Here is a 27,946-nt window from a genome sequence, read left to right as displayed (position 1 = left end):
CAAAGGTGTTTTAATGATGCAAATTTGTTGGGAGAGATTCACGTCAGCATAACTGGTTATAAATGGCCTTGTTCATTGTTCACCCAAAATCCTAACTGCCACCTTTAATATTGGTACGGTGCGTTTCAGCATGGGCAGAGCCTCTTGAGTTAAGTGAAGGGAATATCCTGAGATCTCACTCCTGGATCAACCTGAATAGCGACAGGGTAGAGAGCCACTGAATGAAGGGTATCAGTCTTATCTCAGAGCAATACCCAGCATTTAGCTAGCAAATGTTCATACCTGCTGAAAAAAAGAAACTACATCCTAATATTTGCATGCAGAACTACCAGTTTCCAAACGTGAGGAGGCTGTTCTCTCCCTGACCCAGAGGAGCACTGACACTGCAGCAGCAGTTGGGAGCTTCATCGTACATGCTGTTCGGTACCTTTCCTACGGGCAGAGGAACTTCACATGCTTTTATTTCCTTTTAAAAAGGCCATCTGATAAAGAATTTAGTTAAAGTTTCAGAATGCATTTTGAACACCGTCAGCTTCGAGTTAATTTCACTTAAAGATTCTGCTGGGTACCATGTTACCTATGTTTGAGGTAGGGAACTTGAATCACTGAAAGTAGCAACTACTCTGACATAGCCTGGCTGATCTCTGGTACATCAAAATAACGAAACGCAGGATCAATGGCACTCAGCACGATGCAAGGTCATTAGCTTTAATGAAGCGAAGCATCCCATGCTTGAAAGAAGTAGCAAACCTTTAAGCCTGCTGCAACTTGCACTCACAGAAACCAAACAGAACAAAAAAATTCACTATTTAAGCCCTAAAACTTTAAAAACTCTGCATTTAAATTCTGAAAAGCTTTGCCATTTAAAATGTTAAGAAGCAGCTTTTCAATAAAACTAGAACTAAAATCACAAGTAGCTCTTGGACAAAAATTTTTCATAACCTGGTCAAACGGTCATCACCTGGTTTTGGATTAAGGCCACCCAAGGATCTAAAAAATTCACAAGGCCTCCAGAGGTGAGGGAGAGAGGACAACTGACCAAACCAGGTCACGCAGCAAGTCGCTGACGGAGTAAAGAACAGACTCCCGGTCCCTCTGACTCTCTATTTCCCAGCTCCAGCTGCCTCCCCGTGCCGAGCTCACACCGTGCTCCTGGCCGCCCACGCTCTGCATTTGGGCAGGGGAAGGGCCTTAGTGCAATACACTGCGATCCCAGGGTGAAAATAGCCCGTGTTCTCTAACACACAGCTCTCTCTTCCCAGACTCCTTCGGCAGAACACATTAAAGAGAACGAGATGTTTCAAACCTGTCACGTTTCTTACAACATCATCCAGAATAAAAGGAAGCCTGAGGATGCAAACCAGCCACCTGCAACTCTTCCTCAAAGACACAATTTCAATGAAAAACTCCTTTAAAAAAACACAAGCCCATTGAAGTCTGGCCCAGAGAATCCCACCATTCACTTTGCTAACAGAGTGAAATACCTCTTGTTGTCCAAAATCTATATACCGAAGCACAGTGAGGGCTTCAGAGACTATTGCTTTGTTCGTTTTTAATCCGCTTTTAGTTAGAGAAGAGCCTGCAGGTTCCACATGTTCTTGGCAAAACACGTCAAGAGGAACCGTGCCTCCAAACTGCCCTCTTTGCTTACTGGGAGTGCAACACTCGGGCGCGATGACATGGCAGAGGGATCATGCTAAGCATTCACACCTCACGGTGTCAGGCGTGAACAAGAGAGACTCAGTACTGTATTTACAATACATACAAATATTTTGGCTTTGCTAACTATAATTATAGCTCTCCCTCTGAAAGAACACACACAAGGGCGGTACTTGGTATCAGCGGTGGACGGGAGGGCAGAGCTACTCCAGGTGGTTGGCCAGCAGTTTAGCTACAGCAGCAAAAAACACAGAGCAAACAGCTACCTGCACCTTCCCTGGTGAACTTTCAAGCCTGTTCAGATAACTGTGCCATCACCAGCGCCCGAGGTGACTCGCCTCGGCCGGCACACCACCACTGCCGCCTGGTTATCCACGGTGAAGGCTGTTTACTGCCTCCTCTCCAGACACCCTGGGTTGGTTAGTCACGTCTTTCAACCTCCTTTGGGCAGGTAAGAGAGCACCCGTCCTCCTGCTGCTGTCAGAGTGTGCGATCACAATCACGACAGGTTTTAATTGGGACAATGATAGCTTTCAGGTGTATTTGCACTGTAATAAAATGCCCGGCTCAGGAACAGGCAAATGGAAAGAGTAACACATTATGGATCAGTGACTATAAATATCTTTAGCAACATGTATTTCTATCTCAAGAACAGAAAACTGCAAGATTTTTATATAGCTATGTATTTATACAGCACTTTGCAAATCTAACTCGCAGGCAATGGTTGCAAACGAAGCGGAGCAGAACACAGACAGATCGGGGCGACGGACTCACTGCTGTGTCCCACAAAAAGGGGCACCAAAAAGGCTGCAATGGAGCTGGAATTTCTTGCAAAAGGAGAGATCTTACTTGGGTGGTTTGGTTTCTTTATTATCAATTGCTAAAGTATCTCTCACTACCTGAAAAAGAGAATTCAAGCTCTGTGACATGACAATATCCTACCTAACACATACACTGTCTTGGCTCAACTTGTGTTTTGGTCTGGTACTTATTTGCAGTGCTTCTTTGGCAGGGACAATCCTCCCCACACCTACAGGGCTGTGCAACAAGTAAAACAAGTGACGATAATATTTAAGTGCTCATTGTAAACAAACAGTGCTGTAAACACCAGTCTAACTTACGCCACTTTCTTTTTGCCTTCTAATGCCAAGAGAGAACTTTAAGTCGATACCTGAAACCACAGAAGGATAGAGGGAGAATTCCCCAGAAGTCCCCGTTGGTCCCAGAACAGGGGGACGGGGGTGAGAAAAAGCCACTACGGTGCTTGTTTGTGTCTCGCAATGTGCTGCCTCAGGTGTTGGTCCTTAATTAGACCATCCTGCACATGGGGAGATGCCACAAGTTGGGAGTTGGAAGCATGCGAGGAAGAAGCTCACCTGGACTTTCAGTGCACGGCAGGAAGGGCTCTCGAGGGGGGAAAAAAGCACATGGAGCTAATGCTTACAAAGGGAAGAGGTCTTATCACTCACTTCCAGTGTTTCCAAGTAACCCAACTTGTGTTTTAAGGACAGAGGGAGAGCTGGAAGGCTACCCAATGGTCCATGCCACCATTAGAAAATCTAGTGAATTAAGATGACAAAGTGAGCTAAAATGACTCCTGTACGATGAGCAGAAGTGCCAAAGACAGTATCCCAGACTCATGCAAATCTGCACCGCCTGTTTCCTTCACGCCCTCCTACGCATCAAGCACCTGATACGGGTCTCGACACTTTGAGGCACCATTTCAGACCACAGAAGGGATTATCTTCTGCCTTCTCACTACAGGACAGTGGAATAACAACAGTGTCTCCAAGGGAAGGAACAGAGCAGCAGCTTAAAACAGCATTTCCCAAAGCAAAGCCCCTGATGTGACACAGGGCATGAAATGGTCCACAAAAAAAAACCCCAAAACAGGAGAAAATAAATGTAAGAACTGAACATGAGGGGTTCAGGTTATTTTTACTTGACTGTACATAGAAGCTCCCGTGGCTGTACGAAACAACATGTGGATTCTTCTTTCCAAAAGTCGAGATGGAACCTGGAGTAAGAAACACCCACTTAAGCAGCCTCTAAGCATCTCCATGAGGTTAAAAACTTCTTTTATTTAGCAAGCGATCCAGGGAAGGACAGAGAACTCTATGTGAAGCAAAAAGGACAGAGGTGGGAAGCAAATGCAGTGCGATTAGTGGTCTGAGGTAACCAGATCTTCACTGATCAAAAACAAGATGACTTGAGAAATGTGATCCCAAGGGGAGAAGACTCAACTGGCACTAGTACTTTCAAAAAATCCCTTCTCTTGGCAAGTGTTCTGGTTTGAGCAACACAGGCTTCATTTCTCTTTCAGTAATTTTACTTTTCAGTAAGGTCTCTTCTAATGCTTGGGAAAACTGCATTTTTAGAAGATTCTAGCATCTGAATTTGTGAAAATATTTACTTTATAGCCAGCTATGGTATGTGGGTTTCAAGGTCTCAGTGTTTTCGAGCTCGCCAGGTGTGGGGACGAGGAGGAGTGACACCTGAGCACTTGACCCAAGCTGGTCAACAGAATTATTTCATACCATGAACGTCATATTTGATATAAATTAGAGAGTTTGCTGAGGAGTTTATTCTCTTCTATGATGGCTGTGACCCTGAGAACTTCTTGCCCCAGCACAGGATCCCTGAGGCCTTCCGTTCCTCCTGAAGCTGCAACGCACACAGCGTCTGACATTTGCTGTGCACTACTGGGAGAGCTCAGCTTCATAACGATACAACTGGCTGAGTATAATCCTTGTATATTTTATATTGGTATAAGGATCAATATTGGTTCTTTAGTATTATTAATGTTAATTATTTAGTATTATTCTATTAAATCTGTTTATATTTCAACCCTTGGGTTTCCTTGTTTTTTCCCCTATTCTGCTTCCCAGGTAGGGAGGGGTCATCGGGTGATGGAATAATTGTCTGAACAACAATAACTTGTGGGTTCTTCAAACCGTAACAGCAAGAAAGCACCATACTTCAGTTTTCAACATGACTTTCAAGAGCCCACTGCAAGATCTTCCTAGGATAGCAATCCTCAGAGCCATAAATGAAGCCAGTGGGAAAAAGACTGCCAGATTTACTTCAGCAGAAAGCCTGAAGAGATGAATTGGCAAAGAGGACGATAATATGCTGAGGGGTTTGCTCTGTTTGCTAGCAATTGCACTACCTTCCACAAACGGGGTGGTTCAACTCAGGTCCTTCTCCCTTCTGAAAGGGAAAGGAGGCTCTCAACTGCAAGCTTCATGGCATATGATGTGGTTATACCATTCCTGTTGGCAAGATCACCGAAGAAGGGATATTTGGAAAAGCCAGACATCGCCCCCAGGTTTCCAACAGGCACAAGAGACTCTACGGTGCCTGCAGGGACAACTCTAGGAAGAGTGCAAGCTAACACAACATCCTTCGGGTCCACATTCATCAACGCTGAGACTGGAGGCTTCCAGACCCCCTGACCACACAGATTTGAGCCGAGACAAACCTGACCATACAACTGGGCAGATGACAAAATACAGTGAGAGTACGAGACAGGGAGTCACTGGCCCCAAGCCCGAGATCAGGGATGCCTGGGCAGCCTGTGTGTGCCCCGATGCGAAACTTGCCTGGACAGTCGCCCCTTCTGCATTATATGAACAAATCCGAACTGGCAGGGCGAATGTGTGCCAATTCAGGGGCTGCGTCATGCAGCCATAGTGTTTTTCATCACATATGAAACACCCTAAAATTGGATTTACCATCTCATGGAACCATAGCCTTTTCCCTCAAGTCTTAAGTAGATCTTATTAAGGGGAAAAAAAGGTTTCTTTATGGGGGGTGAGGAGGAGGTAGGGAAAAGGAAGGAGGAAAAGAGAGGGGTGTTAACATAGGGGAGCCATGTAACAAGGCAGGCTCTCTCCACAGCAATGGTTGTTCTGGTTTCCCTATTTTAGACGGGGGGAAGGGATAGCTGAAGAGCTATTTGCAATCTAACTTCAAAGGCTTTAGTCGGCTGGGAAGCTAAGTCATGCATAAAAGGATGGTAGAGTGGCAAGAAAATACCCCCTACAGATAAATTAGTCAGGGAATGTTCTCTGCTTCTCCCGAAGACTTTCATACAGCCGGACTGGCTTTACCCAGGTAAAGCCCTTTTCAGACACCAGGTTCAATGATGCAGAGTCCTGGGAACAAACCAGCCAAATCCAACAGAGAAACGAGACAGTGTCTCTGAAAAAGAGAAAGGTGGCGGTAAGCAAGCAATGGGCTTCTCTGTCATTTTCTGCCATCTCAGCTATTATCAGTAGGTTTTATTCTAAGATTTGCCCACACACAAAAGATGCGAAGTTTGAGGCAGCATCTCCCTGTCTACATATGCAGAGAAAAGCAAGGAATTTAGGAGAAATCAAACAGTATATGGAGAATTCATTTCCCAAATGATTCTGAAATGCTCCGTTTTGTTCTTCACACCAATGTGCAGAAATGCACCCGCATTTCTAGAGAGCAGAAGGTACTTTACAATCGAAGATAAAGAAGGGAATAGGCAACATTAGATCAGAGTCTACCTATAAGTTAAAAAAAAAAAAAAAAAAGTGCAATAACTGCGTGTGCAGAGCACACAGATGCCTTACAGTTCAGTGCCAGGCAGGAGCTCACATCCATCCCCTGAGCTTATCCTCACACTTAAACCTTAGGTCAAATGGAACCACGAATTCCGATCTTGCTACCAACGGGGCGATAAGAAGGCAGATAAGCTTGGAATACAGTCTAGCTTCCCAGTGATATCAGCTTATTGAAGAATAGGTTGTACACATACTGTATTTAAACAAGTTCTAATCAGCAGAACTAGGCCAATTTGATATTCTTCCCCTTTTACATACTACTACTACACCCTCGAGTATCTGAAATCACGTGGCTATTATTGTCACAGCAGCATTTTCAGTGGTCTGTTCAGTGTGTTCTGCGTCTCCAGCATCAGTAGCAACAGCAGTTTCATTTGCAAGACCTGGATGTCTGCAACACAACCTGTGCAACTTTGAGTCTCCTCAGAAGGGAGAGCAGAAACGAAGGAATTGAGGCCTTGAAGCACAATGGGCAAAAGAAAAAAAAAGAGCTTTTGTTAGATCATTCATCAGTATCATCTTTTAATGCTCTTCTGCTCGCTGCCGTCTGCTCTCAGACCCAGGTGCCATCAGTATATCCTGAGGCAGCAGTTCAGACACTTGCCTTCCTTCTCAAGAGGCATCCCAAATGATCAGCCTGGCTTCTCCCTCCCCTCACCAGGAGCTTGAGCTGTTCTTGCCCTGAATTTCTAGGGTGCAGTCCTGATCTGTTCATGCAGCTGGGAAGCAAAGAGACCCAACTGTTTTTGGCACTTGCAAGAAAACCCAGGAGCCTGTAGCCCACAGCTGACGGAGGTAGCCCAGAACAACGCTTTCCAAACAAGTACAGCTTTTACCCTCCAAAAAGTGTGGAACAAGCAAGGAGAAAGAATTAAAGTCCTGATTTTTATGTGAACCTTTCCCTTTCCCGAATGCTTTTGCTGAGATTTCACGAGCCTTCCCCTGCTGACCTGCAAGGTCACACAGACTTAGCACTAACCTCCTCCCAGCAGCTCTCTTCTATCCCAGTACCAACTATTTGAGAAGAAATAAGAAAGCATGAAAGAGGGAACATACTGTTAATAAGGTCTTTAGGACCTCATTATCATCTTGACTGCACTCACGGTGGCACAGTGTGGCTTCAAGTAAGAAAACTTGCAGCCTTCTGTTCTGGAGACAGCCACTGCCATCATCCCAAGACAGGACCAACAGGACATCTGCTGTGTTTCTGAAATTCCCAACAAAACTGCTGCAGACAAGACGGTTCAGCCAGTCCATATGATCTTGACAAAAAACATTTAACCCCTTTGGATGAAGCCCCCACTGCATGTGGTGTAAGTGCTCCAGACCTGCTGGGACATAGCAGCAGAGAACAACCCTGGGGAACGAGAGGCTCACAAGACAAAAACTCCTCTCTAATTTGCTGTGGCCAGACTGTGAGCCCTTTGCAGCAGCAACCACAAATGATGACTGGCACCCTAATGAGCTTAACAGGCTCCACTCATTTTCTGAGCATTACAACACAAGCTAACAAGTCCTTCCCAGCAAAGTGCCATAGACGCATTAAAACCCAGCTAGACCACAGGAGAAACTTCATTCCATGCAGCCTATTTCAAGCAGCTAAAGTAGAGATGTCCTTCCTCAAAAGTAAGGGTGAGGCCAGCAAGAAACAGTTCCCCTTTGGTAACATTTCTCTTCTCTCTGAAGGCATCTTGAATTTTTCACTGCTTTATTTCCTGCTTAGATTTTCCTTCTCTTGTCATACTCTGATTTAACTAAATACAGTCAGAGAGAAGAGAATCAAGCACATCAGCTGAGGTACGTAACATATTCATTAAAACATTAAAGCCTTCCTCATTCTAAGACAAAGCCTAAAACAATATCCAGCCAGAAATACCTTCAAGTTGTCCCTCTCCAAAACCTGCTCAGTGAGGGAAAAGCAACTTTTTCCCCATACTACTCCTCTCGAGTGATGGAAACATAACCCTTGTGGCTGCCAGCTGTTGACCAATCCCTTAACAAAAATAATTTCTGTGCAGGACATGACATTTCTCATGGCCTTCTACAAGACACCAAACTTTTGCTATTAAACTATCCCCACTATATACAAACTAAATTGTGTAACCATAACTGTTCTAAATTACCAGAGTGGAAATACCCCACAGCTGGGCTACATTCCCACTGCCATTTGTGCAGGCATAAAATATTCAAAAAAGAGACAAGAGGTAAAGTATGCTGATTTCCCCACCTGTCCCCTAATTAGCAAGCAGGAGGTTTAAAACAAACACATGGAAACACTTTTCACCTAGAGCAAAATTCAGCTGTGCACCTCATTGCCACAAGATACTGCCAAGACTCAGAAGTGCAGATGGGTTTAAAAATGGATGAGATGTTTGCAGAAGACAGGTCCACCAGCAACTACTGAACAAGATGACGTCCTAATCTGCTGCTCATGGGTAGCAGAGGGACCCCAGGGGGGCACCACCACATACAGCCCTGCTGCTGATGGGGTTTTTGCATGGCAGGAACTGCTTTGACCTCCCACTGAAGGTCTTTCAGGAACCTAAAGGAAATAACCCCCAACAACGCAGATAACGAAGGAAAGGTAAAGATGTGTCTTTTCGTTGTTTACTCATGAGTTAGTCCAAAGGCTCCTTCTGTTCTCTCTTGCAGCAAAGCCATAATCAAGCTCTACCACAGATGACCGCTCAAGAGGAAGGGCTGCGCACACACAGGCAGTAGCCAGTGCCAGGCGACCCGTGCTCTGCTCCTCAGACTGGCCACGCCACCCCTCAGGCTCTTTCAGGCCTCCCCATGTTGGTGACACTGATTTTACTAAGTTCCTCAATATTTGCTCTAAAGAGCTTTGCTAAAATGATGAAGATGAGTGCAAAGTCCCGCAAAAGCACATGGCAGTACAGCATCGCTACAGCCCGTAATTGAGCAGACGTACCTAAACCACTCTCGATCACACAGCTCCTATTTTTATTTTTTAAAGCAGCTTTTCCATTAGATTCCTTCATTAGTTTGAAGTTACATACGAGCTCTCGAAAAGGCAGGTTACTCATGTAAAGAGCTATGTGAAACAGTTGTGAGAAAGGCACAAAACCAGCCGAAGGTGGCTCTGTGCTCCTGCACTCCACGCATTGCTCACTGACTCAGGTGACCAGCTGGAAGGCATGGCCATGTTTTTTTTTCCTTTAGCCTCAACACCTTTTGAAGCACCAGAGCCCCACAGTACTACTTGTACCACATGCCATAATCAATACATCTCACTTACTGGATGTGATACTAAGGCTGTGCCTCACTAGAAGAGAATCACACTGCGCAATACTCTTGATGCCAGAGCTCAGTCAAAATAGTAAAAAGACAGTAAAAAATGGGTCACAACAAGGGTCCAACATTCATCCTTCTTACAACTCAGTTTGTACATTTTGCCCCAAAGTCACTTAATCATAGAATGACAGAATCATAGAATGGTTTGGCTTGGAAGGGACCTTGAAGATCATCCAGCCCCAGCCCCCTGCCCTGGGCAGGGACACCTTCCACCAGCCCAGGCTGCTCCAAGCCCTGTCCAAGCTGGCCTTGAACACCTTCAGGGATGGAGCTTCCACTTCTCTGGGCAATCTCTTAATCTAGCTCCCAAATCACTAAAATCTAGTCCTAACACAATCTCCATGCCAATTCAGAAGTCTAGAGACTACTATGAGCTCCCCTTCTGATTTTGGTTGGGTTTTTTTAAAGGCACGGTACTATCTAAAGCTTAGGTTTTCTTCAGCTTTGACATTGAAAGCAGAGCCACATAAACCCCTTCAGAGCAAAGACAGAGGCCATGTGGAAGCTGCACCCCCCAAAACCCAGTGCAAACCCACCCGCACAGTTCCTGGCGTCTTCCTCATCTGCTTCCCCCCTCTCCATGATCCTACCCTGATACACAGCCAGCTGAGGTGCAAAAGCCACCCAAGGTTCGCCCCAAAGCACCCTGCACCCACAGCAGCCATGGCAAAAGGCACTTCCCCAACTGCAGCCTTGTGCCACAGCGCTTTTGTAGCACGTGCATCCCAGCAACCAGGCAAGACAAATCATACAACAAGATTTCCTCAAGCTGAAGTCTGAGCATCCAACCCAGCAGGGATCACAGCTTACTTCTGGTGTCTTGCAGCCAGGCTGGGGGCTCCCTGCATGACACCAGCTCCTGGGAAATTTAAAAGCAGCCCCAGCATCAGGTCTCCATCCTCCATCAGGGCTCTGCTGGGTCAGGCTGCCCTTCGCCACCAAACCCAACACCGCCTTCCTGCCCGCTTCTCACCAACCTGGAATACGTCTCAGGTTTGCAAAACCATCTGCTGTTACCACTCTTCTGGTGTAATTTGGGAGATACATCCCACCTGACATTGTATTAACAAGAAAATAAATTCATTGAGATTCCCTTGTCAAAGTGCATCCTTTTGCACACATCTCCATGGTATATATTCAACCAGTAGATTGCCCTTTAATGTTTTACTGTAATTTGAATAATTTTATGCAGTACTAAGGATTTTCATATTTTTCAAGTTTTTTTTTTTCCTGGACAATAGCAAAATGCTTGTAGCACCACGATAACAGTTGCTCACGTTTATCTGCATCCTTCAAAGACAATATTTCAATTATCTGCACTGGAAACTCTCAGCCACATCTGCTGACCAAAATGCCACCTTTGGCAACCACTTAGCAACAAGGACTGGAATGGGAAACTGTCCCCAGAGCTATGCGCCAACATTAAACCAGCTCCTGCTTCCACCAAATAACATTGCTGCATTGCTATCACCGAATACATATATATTTTGTTTTGCCTGGGACACACAAGGCACCAGAAATAACAAGCTCCTTTGGGAGAAGGGAAACCTAGAAAGAAGTTGCCTTCTTCAGCAATCCCTCCCCAGGCTCCAGAAGGAACGTCTCCCCAGTGTGTGCAACGCATGTTAATCCTGCGGAGCAAGAGGAGGACACACCACTTGGACATCAGCACAAAACTACAGTGCTCACTGTGAAACACAGCTCTTTTTGCAAAAAAAAAAAAAAAAAAAAAAAAGAGGATATAAGAAAGTGACTGTCGCTCCACACCATCCACAAAAGCAGCAGACATCTGATTCTTTGACCAGGCCAGCAAAGGGCTGTTTTAACCCCACGAAAAACAAAACCAAGTCCTTCCTTCATGTCACCCAACCTGCACCATCCTCACCCCTCTTCTTCCTAAGGCTCCACACCATTGCACTTATTGATACAGGGAATTTGGGCAGCAGCGAGCCTAAGCACATCCCACCTTAAATGCTTGAAGGTGCAGGCAAGGAAGAAAGGACAGGGGAAAAGGAAAGGGGAAGGACTGGACCCTGGTGAGACCACCTCTGCTTCTCCTCTTCCTCCGCTCCTCACCATTCTCAGAGCCTTCTTCCTAACAATCTCCCTGACTCACTGGAGAGGGTCATGTGACTCCCTGACTTATGGAGAGAGAGATATTGGGCCAAATGCAGGTTAGCTGGTCAAAGGTGTGCGATAAATTGCACTTAGTACACAGTTATCAACTCCACAAAACACACACGTTCAGAGCAGCCAGCAAATCCAAATGCCACTAAAAAGCACCCAAGTCGAAACACCCAAGTCCCAACGAGCGAATATTGGAAGTTCTGCTACAGCTGTCTGACGCTTTTGCAACCAAACCTCCAAACCATAAGAACTGCTGCCAGCTTCGAGTTCAAGCAGCAGTTTCGTTTCCTCCCCGCGCCGTGCCTGTGTAGCACTCACACTGCCCTCTATGCAAAGAGCGATTGCCGAAGCCCAAGCCACGAACAACTTCCTTTACTCAAACTGCTCCTGAAGCAACACTCTTGCAACGCCCGGAGGAGTGAACTTATTCCAACCTGGGGAGAAATGAGAAACCCCAACTTGCCGTCTTGCTATTTTATATGCATCTTGACATCATCGGGCCTGTCTGCACCACTGGAACCTTGTGAAAGCAGCTTTATTTTAGCACTAAGCAAATAAAAAACGTTTTAAAAGACTTTTTTTAAAACTTTTTTTTTTTTTTTAAATACTTTGGTTTTAGGAGCTGAAAAATTTGAGCAACCTTTTTCTCGTGATGAATGGGCATTTCCAAAAGCAAGCACTGCACTTTCATAATAAAGCCTGAGACAGCAGTAACGTGTCTGGGTCAAAGGAGCCCTCATGGGCAGGTACGTGACGTGCAGAGCTAACGAACTCATGGGTTTCGTTTTGAGTTTTGTCCCATCTTCACTAGGTACAAACAAGTACCCCAAACTGAAAATTAAAATTAATAGAATGGGGGTGGCAAAGTTATGGGACTCAAAATTGATGCATACGGAAAAAACGTTCTACTGGTGAACTGTATCTATTTAGAGGACTCCAGGAAAGGCAACAGCCAGCAGAAATTTGAATAAGCGCTCGTCTGTTAAGTGCTCTGTGTCAGACACAGACACATATAGAACACAGCGGCTGCTCCGTCTTCTTCAAAATCAGACCCAGAAATTAGTGCTGTTCTGGTGGCTGCCAGCACAATATGTTAACAGCAATTATTTTCTCAATATTTCTACTGATTACTTAACACACTAGCACATTTTCTCAGTGTCACTACATGTTGCAACACACACGGCCATCCACTAACTTGTCTGCATTCCCTTGGTCACTTTTCACAACCATCAGATGCGAAACGCAACCAGAATGATAATGGGTTGGAGAAACTGCGAGGAAAACGTGTCACTTCAATGCGAGGCTTCACAGCTGTATTTATGACATCTGAACATTCAACATCGTCACTGCTAAAACCTGAGTGCTGAAAAGAATAGGAAGAACTCTGTAAGCAGCAAAAGGAAGATGCCGAGGGCTTTCCAACTGCAAATGGTCTGCAGAGCTCAGACTTGCAAATATTATTCTGCCATAAGCTATATGCTACACTTAAACATTCTAATTTGGATCTAAGTTTCCAGCGCAGCAGAGCATCTATAGATTACATAAACACAAAATAAACAGCGCTCTACCTATTAACAAGCAACTCAGCTATACATACCCAGTCCACCAGGAACTGAAAATTTACAGAAAGTCACTGGTGGCAAAACAGAGAACAAACTGAGCTAGTGGCAAGAGTATAATCAGCAACAGTGATTTATAAAAAGGGATGGTAATGTCATTTCTATTAGGTATGCAAAATGCAAAAGCCTCAAAATCTTGACCTAGTATGAGAGAGTGAAAGAACCACTCAGCCTCCCAACCACAGCCTGCTTTCTATTTTTCAGTTACACTCCAGAGCATTTCACCGTTTCTAGCTCTGTTATCAACAAGAGGCATGTTCTCTCATTCTACTGAAGTTGTTAGGTATCCAAAAAACCCAAACCACAAACAGTCAAATAGTTCTCCATTTAGCTCTTTTTCCCGCCATGAGCATACACGTATGAGGGGGTGCATCACCAGGAACACCAGGTGAATTCTATGCAATTCTGCTCTGAAAAAGTGACTGTAAAAACTGACACTAGGCTTGTTACCTCTGACCACCTCTTATATCAAACATTTAGCTGGTCAAGCCCTCTACTCTGCTAACCACCAGCCTTGTGAGCACTCCAAGAATCAAACAGGAGCCAAATACAAAAAGTCAAAAGTAAAATACAACTTAGCAAACACGAACACACTTCTCTACTTTGTATAAATTTTTGTAGGAGCAGCAGGTTGTCATGCGGTAAATGAATGAGAGGTACAAGGAAGCAGTCCTTGCCTGTGGTCTTCCAGTACCAGCTCTGAAAAAAAAAAAAAAAAAGGTAAGATAACAATAACCTGCATTTCCACTGCTTCAGGAGCCAGGACATCCTTACCTTGGCCAGGTTATATGGGAACTGACCTTTAGCCCCGAGCATCCCCAGGAGGATGCAGGGCTGCAGTCCTGCCCTAGCACCTGCCCTCCTCTGGACACAGAGGCTGAGCAGATCTCAGCTCTCAAAAGGGTGCAGTGTAGTGTCATATTTAAATCACCTTTTGAGGGATTTGTGTGCTGCCTTTCTTTTCTGAACAAGCTTAAACTCCACAAGATCCCCTGAAGTCCCTGTGGCTTCTCGCTGCCGCTGTGCCTGGGTCAGGAAGGGCAGAACTGAACCCACAGTTTAAGCAGCTTGCGCTCATTTTAATTTCACAGGTTTAGCACGGCTGGCGTAATTCACATGTAAAACCACAGCAGTCATCCAAATCTTTGCTGCCTGGGCATTGGCTGGCTGCATTTCTGGAAATTCATGGTCATAACATATACCTATTTTTTGAGTTTCCATTAGGAACCGGTTCTGTCAGGCATGATCGCATTCGCAAGAGCTCAGGAGGCAGGAAAATTTGAAAAAGTGTTTATGAGACTGGGCATAAATCACAGCTCTCAGTTTTTTCTCCCTTCTTCAATTAAAAAAATACATTCAGAGCAACCATTCCACACATCTACTCCCCCATCTCCCTCCAGAAATGATGAATCCCACTCTAGCTGTAAATTGGATCCCAGGTGTACCCATATATATTATACATACATAACAGCTACTTATGGGCATAAGGGCTCTTGCACAGTTACTGTGGAAACCAAGGTATCAAATTTCCTGGCTCTTAAGACTCTACCTTCTCAACCTTAATGTGCATTTACCTTGAATAAATCACTTCTGCACTCTCCAGCCCAGAAACACCCTTTAGTAGAGTGCGTTCGGGTTCATCTTTAGGAGGCTCCACCTCACCCACTGTCAATGTCCCAGGAACACAGAGCTGCTCTGACCCCACACAACCCATGGATGGGAGCAGGGTGCAGGAAGAGAAAGCATCCTTCTGCAGGGAGAGACCGACTCACTCCGGCACAGCACAGCTCCAAGGGACATCGACCGCTCCTGGAGCAACTGCTTCAGGTACTGCTGGCAGAGAAACCCCCTGCAGCTCCTTCTTGCTGCCTGGACAGCATTTCGGCACTGCTTTCTCTCACAGGCGCTGGTGACAACTGAAGGTTGAACTTGGTTCTGTAGGAAAGGAGATTCATTCACCAGCTACTGAAACACAGCCTGGTCTGGATGGGGATGCAGCAGCGTGGAGCGGCACAAGACACGATGCAGTGTCTCGAGGAGGATGTCATCACATCCTGCTAAGGCTCCAGAGGGACAATGTGACACTTCAACATAAATTCTTCCAGTTCTGGCTGCGACCACACAAGAACCCGAATATACTTCAATGTGAAGTGCAAATTCAGCCCAGATGTAACCTCAGGGACTTCAGCAGAGCTCGCTGTAGGGCTGAGCCTGACCCACCTCATCTACGCCTAAGCGCAGCTCAGAAACTCTCCCCGGGTAACTGCAAGAGGATCCGCTGCATATGCACAGCTTGTCACAGGGATGTCGATGCTGTCCTGTAAGAGGCACCTCAGCATCCAGCACGGCCTTAAAAACATTCAGACCAGCCGAGTGAGATGGTGGCTGAGGGGTGATGGCAAAGCAGTGGCTTTCGGGGTCTCTAGGGCTGCTACGCACTGTGCGACTTCCAATTTGCTCCCCAAACCATTTGCTAAAATTCACAGCAAGCGGCAGGAGAACTGCTCTCGCCTAATTCATGTTTCAGGATCTTTATTTTTATGATTATCTTTGGCATTTTAAGGCACCCCTCCCACCGCAGTAAATAGCTGCTTAGCCAAACTACCAGAAGACAGGAGTATGTTGCTCCCTCAACTAAAAAGTACTTTTGTTCTTACAAATGTGGAAAAACACCATTGTTGATCACATGGTCTTCCTATTACACACTAATAACGTTCATAAACTGAAACAAGGAAGGCATCATCAATATATAACAAAGTGACTTGTTATAACCCTGTCACCCTCCCCAGCACACACAGGCAGGGCCTCTTCCTGTAACAAGCCAAGCAAAAACAAGACCTGGCTCAAATGGGATCTCAAAACATCAAACTGCACTTACTTAACCTTTGCACTTCTGAAACAGCAAAGATCCTGTGAAAAAGAAATTATTACAATTCTTTCCTTGTTATCTCTCAGGAACATTGGAAGGAAAGGTAGCACATTGCTACCCTCAAAAATTTTCCTAAAATACCAATGCAGCTCAGCTGGTTTCTTTCCTCGCCATCTTATAGTTTCTTGAAAAAGCCCTCCCTGCCTTGTCTTCCTGGCTGGCAGGTTGTGCTGTTTTTCCTCTTACCTCGTACTGCCCACATCCCGCTCTGTTCCACCTTTCCGCGCTCGTCCCTCGGCTAAGCTTAGCAGGACTTTCTCTGCAGTAGACCATAATCACTGCTCTGAGATTAGCTGGAGTTAGGTGTTGCAGACAGATGCACAGCCCTTCCTCTCCCACACCCAAACTCCCTGCCAAGCTCTGGCTTAGGAGTATCATACCGGATCTTGAAATCAAACTCCGGGGTCTTGCATGATAAATCAGAGCAATTGCTGGGGCTTGGCTGTACCTCCTTTACTTAGGGCAAGTCTGAGGTGGTTAACTTGCCTGACGATTTGACAGCGCTTCACCTATAGAACAAATGTTACCGTATTAGCAATCGTTGAAAAAAAATGTGCTTGTTTTGATGGGAAACAGGAGTAGGTCCTTGAAAAGCACCTATCGTCTCAGGAAAAAATTCCCTGCAACTTGACTGGCACCCTTATGAATCCTGAGGGGTTCCCAGCTACAGCACCCGCCCAAAGAGAGCGGGCCTGGGGCTGCTCCGACCCTTGAAGAGCCAAATATGAAGAAAACAACAAGTTCAAACTCTCTGCCCTTTATTGCTTCCTTATGATACTCAATGAGCCCTCCCTACACTAATATATCATTTTTGCTCTGCTCCCCATGCCACACAGTCACTAAAATTTTCGGGTCTGCCTTCCCTCTGTTTTGCTGGAGGATTCTCTGAAGGACTGAAAGTTGAATAGTGGTATCACAATAGGCCGAAGCCGGAGGTTCAGCTTTCCAGCCCTCAGACAGACTCAATGCCCCTCTCTAACTCAGTTGGAAAGCTGCAGCTCAAATTTCAGCCTATGTTAAGTCACTGTTCAGCTCCGCTCCTTCAGCAAAAGAGAGGGAAGCCAGGAGAGCCTTTTTCTAAAGCAAAAAACTTGGGGGGGGAGAAGGGCGGGGGAAGGAAGCAAAAACACATGGAGATGGTTTTTTGTGCATCAGAAGGAGCAAGGAAAGGCATAGGCAACTTTTCAAACATGCCAGAATAGCTTAGTGTGATTTGTAACCAAGAGCAGGGTCGAATAAACAGCTCCAACAACAAATATCAAACTTTGTTTTGGAGGGGGGAGAGACAACTAAGGCAGCAACCACATCCATGGAGACCCTGCTACCACCTTTCTGACTTCTGCAGAGGACGGAGGCATTTGTATCATTTTGTATCACAGAACCATTGACGTGAACTTCTGACACCAGCATCTCATTAAGGGGAGACAAAGACTTAACATGGGCTTCAACGTCAGCACGCCACTGCCCCATATCACAACCTACAAATATAACATCCCAGCTAGTCCCCCAACGCTGATCTTGGCTACAGAAAGTGCCTGACCCCACATACCATGCTGGCATTCATCCATCTTTCTAAACATGCTCAGAATTGGCTGCAACTCACTTGCACAAGAGTCAGGACAGCAGATACAAGCCCAGAATGGCAAGGAGATGAGGGATGCCTTCCTCATTTTTTCAGACAAACTAAGAGTATCCCCCTCTTAAGCCTGCCAGACTGAGCTCAAGGAATCAAAACTCCATTCCTAATTAATACATCATCAGGTCCCACCGGCCAGGGACTTGCCTCCCAAGAGGGGAGCCTGGGCCAGCCTAGATGATGAATGAGACCTCAAGCAGCTGAATTGTTTCAAAGGCTAAACTGGCAACTGCAAGGACACGCAGGTTTGGAAAGGCATGCAGAAAAAACAAAATATCCAGTACAGTTACAATTTTTTTTTCTATTCAGCACTGAGACCTGCACTATGTTACTGCTGCAGCGCTTTTCCTCCAGTTAAGCACTCCGCAAAACCTATACCTACAGGAGCAGCTCCCCCTCTCCTGAAATGCAGCCACTTCTCAGGTGAAAACCTCACAACTGCAGACCACTGGAGGGAAATTCATTCTGCCAGCTTAACCCCTGCAAACTTTCAAGAGTAAATTAAATTGATCTACCACACTCAGAACATTTACACAAGACCAGCCCTCTTGGATGGTTGAGGTCCCCTTACTGCAGAGCTCTTGCACACCGGGGACAGCAGTTTCATTTGCTTGCATGACTATTATAAACGCTGAGGAGAAAGGGTCCAGCATTTGCCAAGATCTGTATTTTGACCATTCCTTGACACAGCAGAATAGGACTGACACGTCCACTGCAGCGATACTCACATTTGTTGCAACAGACCTCCCAAACAGACATGCCATGCAACGTAATTTCTCTGTCTGCTGGCACCATTCCACACCGTTAAGCTCTCACTGTCCCTTCAGCCACAAATGCCCCAGCAGAGGCAGCGAGCTCCGCTCTATTATTGGAAGACTCAGTGGAGCACATCCCCCTCAAGCCAACTACCTCCCCCTTTCAACTGAGCAAAGCAAGTATTAAAACCCAGCAACTGTCTCCCGTTCAAACCAGATGGCATAAATAGCTGGAGAGCTATCAAACAAAGTATACATTCAATACTTCGGCGTAACATGAAAGCCCCGTTAAGCAAGTGTGTGCATACATACACACCCACGCTCAGGGACCAAAGCAATGGCAGAAAGTGCTCGATTAACTCTTCTAGTGGCTTAAGTGTCTGTCGACACTCAGGACATTCACACAGCATGAGCACTGGCCAAACTTCCGTGGCTTGTGCAGTCCTTGAGCTCTCCTGAAGCTATAAATTGCAGCAGGCTGCTATTATAAACAAGGAAAGCTGGAGACTGGCAAGTTGATTAAGACCATTGCTTTGTGTCACATCTAGCTCATTTCCAGGTCCCTTGAGTAAAAGAAAAAGCCACCAGAAACCCTATGCTCTAACAACTCTAAAAGAAAAGAGCGACTGCCTGCCCTGTCCAGCTCTGGGGATGTGCATGGACCTTCCATAACTCAGTTCCAGCTCACTTACCTCATCCATTTTTTCTGACGTTGGAGTCTGGTCACCAGGCACCATTTCTTTAGCCTCCGAGGTCTCAATTTTGGAGGTCCTGCTCAGCTGATCAATGGGAGTCATGCTGGCCTCCGACGCCCCCCGGGAATTCTGACTCAGAGCAGCCGTCCCAGGGATGGGCTCGTCATCGTCAGAGTCAGGTAACGGCGTTGGGCTAATGTCCTCCAAGCCTGTGCTGGAAGGGCGCGAAGAAGGGGTCTGACCTCTGTAACCGGGCTGAGAGTTCGAACCGTACATTGGGATGGGAGAGAGCTGGGAAGAAGAGGAGGAAATGGGGCTACCTTCCATTCGGATCTCGTTATCTGAGTCATGCTCATTAAGAAAGGGTAACTTTGTTCTCTGCTCTTTTAAGAGCATCTCAATCCTTGAGTCTAAACTGTTATGCTGCATTTCTGACTCCATGGTGGGGGTGCCAGGGGTCTCGCTTCTCTCTGGAGTCTGAGAGAAGGATGCTGTGCTCGGTTCGGGAACAGAGTTCGAATCCGGCAAGGGCGGAGGCTCCTCCTGTTTCTCCTTCACCGGGACAAAATCGATGTTAGTGGCAGCGCTGCTTTCCACAACCATCTCAGCAGGAGGTGGCGCAGGTCTTCGGTACTCTGTTTCCCTGGAAGTTTGGGGAAACTGCTGCTCATCAGATTGGGGAAATACAGCTGGTGCTTGGTAGGGAGAGAAGGCAGATTTGTAGCTCGAAGAACTAGAGTGGCTCAGGGGAGGAGTGTGAGAGAACTGAACTGGATCCTGCTGATGGGATTTGAACGTACTAAACTGATGCTCCGTCCCTCGGTAAACACCTGCCGAGTTATGAACATAGTGATGTCCCGGTCGACGGTTGTAGGCATCTGTAAATTTTGTTTCGTGTCTCCTGGGTTTGTACCCACTGTCCTGCCCAAAATGGTACACAGGCGTTGTCTGACGACTAGAATAGGTGGAATCCTGGGAAAACGGCGTCCCTAACCGTGGGGTGTGAGGTGTTCCTTGGGACTGTGGGGTAAATTGGCTGTAGGAGTTTGGGGTGTCTTGCCGACAGCTGGAATAGGCTGTGTCATGGGAAAATGGTGTGCTACTGTTTGGGGTAACAGATGATCCCGCAGAAGAAAGGTTACTGTCTTTCAGGCGCTTCAGGGAATCCGTCAACTATAAAAACAGAAGAGAGAAAAGCACCTAAACACACACTTTTAAAAAGATATTTGTCTAATCTGTTTGGTTTTCAAAGTTGAGTACCCAGGAGTTTGCACTGATTTCCATGGCAAAAAAAATAAGGTTACAGCATCCCTGAAAACACAAACCATTACCCATTATTAACAGTTCCCTTTGATTTAAAAGAAAAGGGCAAGCAAAGAGGAACTTCTCTGTAAGAGGAGGAAGAAGAAAGCAGATACAACAGTACTTATAAACTACACCCAAGAGCATCAGGTGAACAACAAACTTGCACAATACTTTTAGCTAAAAGTGTTTCAATTTCTGTCAACTATGTAAGGCTTGTCTAAATTGGTAACAGGAAAGATAATTAAGAAAATTCTGAGAAATCAAATTATCAATTTATCTTTTTGTTGTGAACAAATCAAAACATGCAAATCAGCAAACTGCCAGCCTGCAACCAAACGTATGCTTTGTGTTGGTCCAACTGAGGGAGCTGACCCACCACCCACTCACCTGTAACAACAAGGGACAAGGCTACAGGTATAAAAGGCACAAAAAGTTCTCAACTGCTAAAAACATTTTAAACCCCTTCCCAAAGACAAATGCTCAGCACTACTGATTACGGCATTTGCAACTGAAACCCTACAAGCCTACAGAGCAGCCAAGTAATTGCTCTGCAACTCACTTCACAGGCACATTCAGGGGGTTTCTAGGAGCAGCCCTGCTCCAACTCAGACTCTGCTGAGTCATAACAGTGCCACACTAATTGTCAGCGCCAGAATCAATTTTCCATAATGCAAAACAAGAACTCAGTGGGAATCTTCCTGGTAGCACAAGAGGCAGGATTGAGCTCGAACTCCCCAAAAGCACACCAGGATAGCAAAGTGGTGAGACTACAGGCTGGTTGCTCCTCTGCCAAGCACAGGTAGGTAGAGGGACCCTTAAAACAACCTGCTTGTAACATGCCAGCACCATCAAACTCTAGCTGAGCTCTCACCTGCCCGCTACACTCACACACATCTCACCCACTCAATGGTATGGACTTGCTCTCGGTGTGACCCCTAGAGACCATGACCATGACATCAGGAAAGTTTCTTCCTCAACTGTTCTAAAACCCACAGAAGGGGTCAGGAGCCAGCCATGTGCTTCCTGCTAAAATCCACATCTCTACACCTTTGGAGTCGATATGATGCGGATTGGTTTTCAGTGGGGGTTAGATACGGCCTGAAGGAAGGGATTGTGGCTCGCAGAACTGTCAGGTCTTCGCTGTTCTGCATGAGGGGGAAAGCAAACGTCAAGAGCATTTTACTAAAGTACCACAGCAAACAAGCTTGTTGGCAGATTCTAGTGACAAGAACAGGATCCAAACAGTTGAAGTTACCCACAAAGCAACAATTTTAGTGGTAATTGGGAAAAAAATCAATTCATGATAATAATATAATACATGAACACAGAATCTAGAGAAACAATCTTGAAGATAATTACGGGAGGGACTACTTTGGGGGTTACCATCAATTGAGTGTTTTGCTGTTAACCCTGAAAAAGGAGTAAGAGCACATCTGACCATTTTTATTTGAGATGTGCTGTAACCAGCAGAAATGAAAAGCCAGGCTCTGCTCATAGCAGATTCCCAGCAAAATCATTACTTGCCTCCCTCCAGCCTTTACAAACACCTTGCTGAGAGGCGAGGAAGAATCAGCCTCTTTATGACTTTGTTAGGAGGATACTGGGGTTTCGCCTTGTTGCTGTTGGGGTGGTTGGTGGGAGGAGCATTGTATTTTTTCACATCAATGGGATTTTCACATTCCATGTACAGCTCTTACCTGTCCTGAAAACATCTGATCACAGCATTAATGAAATTATGGCATTTTAAGAAGTCGTAAGAGTGCAGAGAAGTAGAGAGAAGAAAAAAAAAAAACAAAACCTCAGCCAAATCACTTTCAAATTTGATGCCCTGAACTGGGTTCCTAAGCCACAATCAGGAGCCAAAGTACATATAGACAAGCCAAGGGGGCTGACGAGTTCACACAAACAGGCTTCACTTCCTTCTCCTCCCAGTGGGGTTTGCAGGGGAGTAGGTGACTGTACAAAGCCATTTAGAGAGTCAAACCCTAAATATGGGACACCTGTAAGCCTAAGGAATTCCGTCCACTGCTTTATTAACAACTGATTCCGGTGACTAATTAAGATTCTGGAAAATTGATGCCACTATTCAAGATTTGACGCCTTCCCCCTTTTAGCCTTTAAGCAAGTCTGAAGAACGTACGCGCTAAGGATTACATACTGCAGATGCTAGGCCAAATGTACCATTGTAAATCATTCCCCCTGACTTCAAGGGAATAATCTCATCTCAGGGACAGATCTGATCCAGTCCTCTTAACTGCAGGAATTTCTAATGTTAATAGGGCACATACTGTCGGTTCTGCAGGTATTTTTCATTCCAAAAGACAAAAAGCACTTACCACACTATGCAGACACCAGCATACAGATTAGCCACATGCACTGCATTTGCAGAGAGTTACATTTGCTATGGCAATTATGAGCAAAGTTACATTTTAATATGAATTAGTAACATCCACTGAAACTATGGCAAGACCAAAAAAAGAAACTAAATTGAAAGTGTTAAAATGCTAATGTTAATGACACATTTGTTTGGTATTTTCTAAAAAGTTATTCTTTAAAAAAAAAAAAAAAAAGCCAAACATACCTGGAGAGTTTCATTCGCAGTTGGCGATACATCCTGTTCGGTGCCTACGGGAAGGGTCTGAGGAGTGTAAAGACCATTAACGAGCAGTTCATAGAATCGCATGCGGGTTTCACCTGCACAGACCACAATGGAAGAGTTAATAAAACAGAAGTAACACAGCCTATGTAAAAATACATATTCTTGACACCCTCACGACCCTGCTACCACTCCCAGCCCACTGCATCTGCGCGATGGAGGAGCACATATTACCTCTGAGACTCGCAGGGATCATTTCTAAATAATCTGCCGGGCAAGTGAAGTCAGACAGTCCCTTCTCCAGCCAAGACAAGGAGGTTTCCTAAATCCTTTTTCCTTTTCTCAGCCTGCTTGGCAGCTCTGCTCTTTACTATGCTTTCTGGAGAGCAGCAGTTTCCCTCCTCTCCAAAGTGCCAAGCAAATAGCTTGCAGATTTGAGAAGTGAAACTCTCACCCAAGGGACAAGCCTCTGCCAACACCCAGAGCTACTTCAGAAAGCTCTCCCAACACACCTTGCTAGTAGAAACTGGCTGTTATTAATGCAAACATGATGCATGGGAATGTAGAGGAAAATACCATTAACACTGCTTTTCCAAAAAGACACCGACAAATCCTTCCCCCTCCCCCCCCTAGTTTAAGGTGTGCTTAGTGGCATCATTCAAAGAATAAAAACCAGAGAAGCAAACTGTCCCATGTATTGTTACTGAGCCTTAGCTTTATCATTCTTAAAGTCTACAAAGAACCAGTTTCTTAATATTGGATTTTTCATTACTACAAAAAAACAATCCTATTTATTTTGCAGTCTATAAGAAATCTGTCATCAGCTTCAAAGGCAACAGAATCAGACCCCCAAACTGCCTGAATTTTGCTCTGAAAGATAAAGAATACACAGAAAAACGGACAGACACAGCACCTGAACCCAGAAAATGAATTCAGGCAAGATGTCCCCTGAAACAGGACCGCTTTTGTGAGGAAGTCCTGCAGGATCAATCCCCCAAATCCCTGTGAATCACTCCACGCAATTTGAAAGCAAAGCACCCCTTAGCACAAATTTGCATGCTGGAAAAGACTTATTTGTCTTGAATGAATGCTGCAGATGACATTATTTGGGTATCAAATCTAATTTCACAAAGTCTTGAGCCACATCCTCAACTATGTAAACTGTTTTAGTTCAACTAAAGTCACGACAAAATAGATCTCTTCAAGACAAGAGCTTGAAGAGATGCCTGAAAAATTACGCTTGAAATATTAACACAACTGACTCCCTCCTAAGACTACACTGCTGTGGATATGGAAGTGTTAGGCTCACTTTAAAACCTGCTTTTAGATAAACACAAAGTAATTGTTAGAAAGTTTCATAATGCTTCCCAGATCTCCAATACAATGCAATAAAAGCTACAATTTCATTTTCAAAGAAGTTCATGAATATGAAACGATTCCTATCTATTTCTCTAAAGACAGATAATTATTAACTGTGGCTATTCTGTAGAGGGATAAACTGAGGCAGAGAAGTTGTTTTAAACTAGCCTGTCGTAGATGAGAAGACTGGATTTATTAGTTCCAGACTCTCAGGCCTGTGCTCTGGCCAGACAGATACAATGACACTTTTTGCTCCTGATATTTATTTTGCTAGACTATGAAAATCAAGCTGAATACTAGAAAGAAATGTTGAAAACTATTCATATATTTTGCAAGAATGTCCTAACCTGCTAATGCTTTTCAGGAATAACGTTTTTACTTGATTCTGACAGACTATAGCACACTGACAGTCCTACTCTTTTAGAATGAAAGAGATGCAACTGTGGAAAAAATACGTTAGAGGCATATAGCTGGCAAACAAAACAAAAATTCAATCCGAAACTAAGACGTCAATGTTTTCTCCCAGGAAACAGAAGCATAAAACCCCTCATTTCCCTGATGTGCAGCTAACTTTCTTGAACATCTGTCTGTTCAAGACTTGTAGAGTAGTTTATAAACAGAGAACAAGGAGGAACGTAGTACAATCGGCTTGTTTAAAATGCCTCTTATTAAGATGCCCACCACTTATGTGCTTGCTTCAGCTTACATTATTAAATCTACAAATGGTTAATTTGTTCTTAAATGAAATTTTTACCTTCAGAGTAAGCAGGGGAAGGAGCTTGTCTGTAGAAATTAATGATACTAGAATTTCAAAGTATACACATGGAAGGTCAAGCTCAGCTCACAATAGAAAATATTATACTATCACTGTGATTTTTCTTGTAACGGTGACCAGCAATGTCAATAAACATCCTACTATACCCTCTTACCGCATGTGGCATACCAACTGCTGTATAGGTTGTGCACTAAATTGTTGAAATCTTCTAATACAGAACAAAAATACCAGCATTTTTAAGGAAATGGTGTTAACAATGTCCTCTTCCCAAGAAAGAGTGCAGTAAGTCAGTTTTAAACTAGAAATGCCATGTTTAGAATGAAGAAGTACAAGAGGCAACCGATCTACACCTCCTCAGCTTTACACATTTTCTAAAATTTGGCTGTATTTTAGCAAAACCCTTCGCTAACACACTTGGAGGGAAGAGAAAAGACAAAACGGTGAACTGCAAAGCTTTCAGAGCGCCACAAACTTTATTGGGCTCCCCAGGGCTGGGCTGTGGGGCCGAGAGTCAGTTACCTCCAGGACTCGGAGCTGCTGTCGCTTTAAGAGACAGTCTCACACTTACACACTCGCACACACACCGATAAGTGCTGCGTGTGCACTCTTTTGCTGCCAGCCTCGAGTTTGCTGCTAAGTATCAATGAAATGCCAGGCACGCAGAGGACAGCACCCAGCCCCGCTGCCGCCACAGCCCGGAGGTTTGGGTCCCAGGAAGCCGTAGGTTTGCCCCAAAAGCCCAAGTTTTCAAAAGCCACGGGGTCCAGCAGCCCCAGGGTGGCAGAGCGGGGCCAGCCTGGGACACGGAGATGGGGGGAACGGGAGGCCTCCGAGGGCAGAGAGCAGGGGACAGGGCAGGGGACAGGAGGGGACGGGCAGGATGGCAGCATTTTGCAAATTACAGGGCTGTCTCCTAGCAACAGACAACACATTTGGCTCCACGTGACTTGCAAAGGCCCCAGAAACCAAACCCGCTCGCATGGGGGACAGGAGCACTCCCTTCATATTTTTAATCGCCGGGTCCTTTTGCGGTCTGCAACAGCCTCTCGTTTTAGGAGAGGGACGGGCAGGGGCACCGCAAACCACAGACGCGTGAGGCCGAACCGTGCCGCCTCACCTTTCGTATCCAGCTCCACGTGGATGATGTTGCCCATGACGGAGGTGTTGTGAAGGTGCTGGACGGCCTCCCGGGCACCCTTGACAGTGGCAAAGATGACTTTGGCAATGCCCAGGTGCTTCTTGTTCTTGGGGTTGTAGAGAATCTCCACCTCTTCCACTTCGCCGTATTTCTTGCACATGTCGGTCAAAAAGTTTTCACGGATGTTGTCATTCAGCTTGGCAAAGGTGACCTGCTTGGGAGGCACTGGCCCCACGTAAAATTCATCAATCTGGAAACGGGCACAAGGGGAGGGTGGCGATAAAAATAATCGTCATCGTTACCCAGCGTGGGGGAGGTCATAAGGATGGCACGGGAGGGAGAGGGTTAAAGTATCCTGCAAACTTTGGGGAAAGAAAACTGCCTCCAAGGCTCTGGGATGAAGCCCGGAGCTGAGCAGAGCCTCTGCCGCTGTGGCCGTTCATTGAAACTGGCTCCTTTCTGGGCTACAAATACGTATTTTGAGCAGTGCTGTCAGCAGAGACCCCCCTCCACTGCCCCCCACCCGAGAAGCCCCCAAGACACAGCTCCAAAACCTTCAAGTGATCTCATTAGACACATGCATTGATTTCTCGTTATCTTTATAGAAGAGGATTATTGTTAAACAGTTTGCCAAATAATAATGTTAATAGGAATATGACTGTCATTTAAACGGTCCATTAAACTATTTGGAACTGAAGCTTCACTCCCGGATAAACAAGAACACAGAGCTAAACCCAAAAGTCGGGGGCGGTACCTTGAATTTGGGGACAGACAGCTCCAACTCCTTAGTTTTGGTCCATATTCGCCCTATTCTGGGATCCCTGACACAATCCACAGGAGCGATTCCCGAGTTCTGGGAGGAGGAGGAGGAGGAGGAGAAAAAGCACAAAAACAGCAATGAAATTTAAGACACAAATGAAAAAAAAAAATAAACCCCAAGGAAGCATGGGCTGTCTCAAGGGAAGTGCACACACACACATACACACACGTGTCAAATTGCAATACTGCTGGGAAATGCACACAGATTGGAAACACAGAAATAAAGCCGCAGGTTTGGGCTCCTTCTCGGGCTCCTGACAGTTGAATACACAGTGTCAGGTGGCAGTAACTTTGGTGGCTGTGTGTCCCCCCAAGACCCCCCTCCCACACATATGCGCTACGGTGGGGATTACCACGACCCGGAGGGGACCCCCAGCCCCCAAAACGCCGGTAAGACGGAGGCGGGAGGGGGGGGGGGCACAACACAATGGGGGTAAACCCACGACAACCCCCCCCTACTCACCGGCATGCTGAAATGTTGCCCATCGTAACGGTAGAGTTTGTGCTGTCCTTTTTTCAGAGCCGGGTCAATAATCAACTTGTAACTTCTCCAATGGTGATTTCTTTTCTCGACAGAAGTGCTGGCTTGCGTGCTGTTCTCCATTCCGTTGATCCAACCTGGCC

General features: G+C 45.6%; 1 protein-coding gene across 1 annotated transcript in view; it reads right to left on the bottom strand.

Annotated features, from left to right (window-relative positions):
• Positions 1 to 27,938, bottom strand: part of SETD1B (SET domain containing 1B) — a 51,003-nt gene extending 23,065 nt beyond the window's left edge. The window contains exons 1-5 of the mRNA XM_009880289.1: positions 27,786 to 27,938; positions 27,258 to 27,356; positions 26,483 to 26,753; positions 23,217 to 23,329; positions 19,328 to 20,503 (exon numbers count right to left, since the gene is read on the bottom strand). Of these exons, the coding sequence (XP_009878591.1) occupies positions 19,328 to 20,503; positions 23,217 to 23,329; positions 26,483 to 26,753; positions 27,258 to 27,356; positions 27,786 to 27,926 (1,800 nt within the window). The 5' untranslated portion in view covers positions 27,927 to 27,938. The remainder of the gene's footprint in view (positions 1 to 19,327; positions 20,504 to 23,216; positions 23,330 to 26,482; positions 26,754 to 27,257; positions 27,357 to 27,785) is intronic.
• Between the last annotated feature and the right edge of the window lie 8 nt (positions 27,939 to 27,946).

Source organism: Charadrius vociferus, unplaced genomic scaffold (genome assembly GCF_000708025.1).
Source record: "Charadrius vociferus isolate BGI_N301 unplaced genomic scaffold, ASM70802v2 scaffold332, whole genome shotgun sequence".
NCBI classification, from domain to species: Eukaryota; Metazoa; Chordata; class Aves; order Charadriiformes; family Charadriidae; genus Charadrius; species Charadrius vociferus.
Note: the sequence above shows the minus strand (reverse complement) of the source record. Positions and strands in the feature narration are given on the sequence as shown.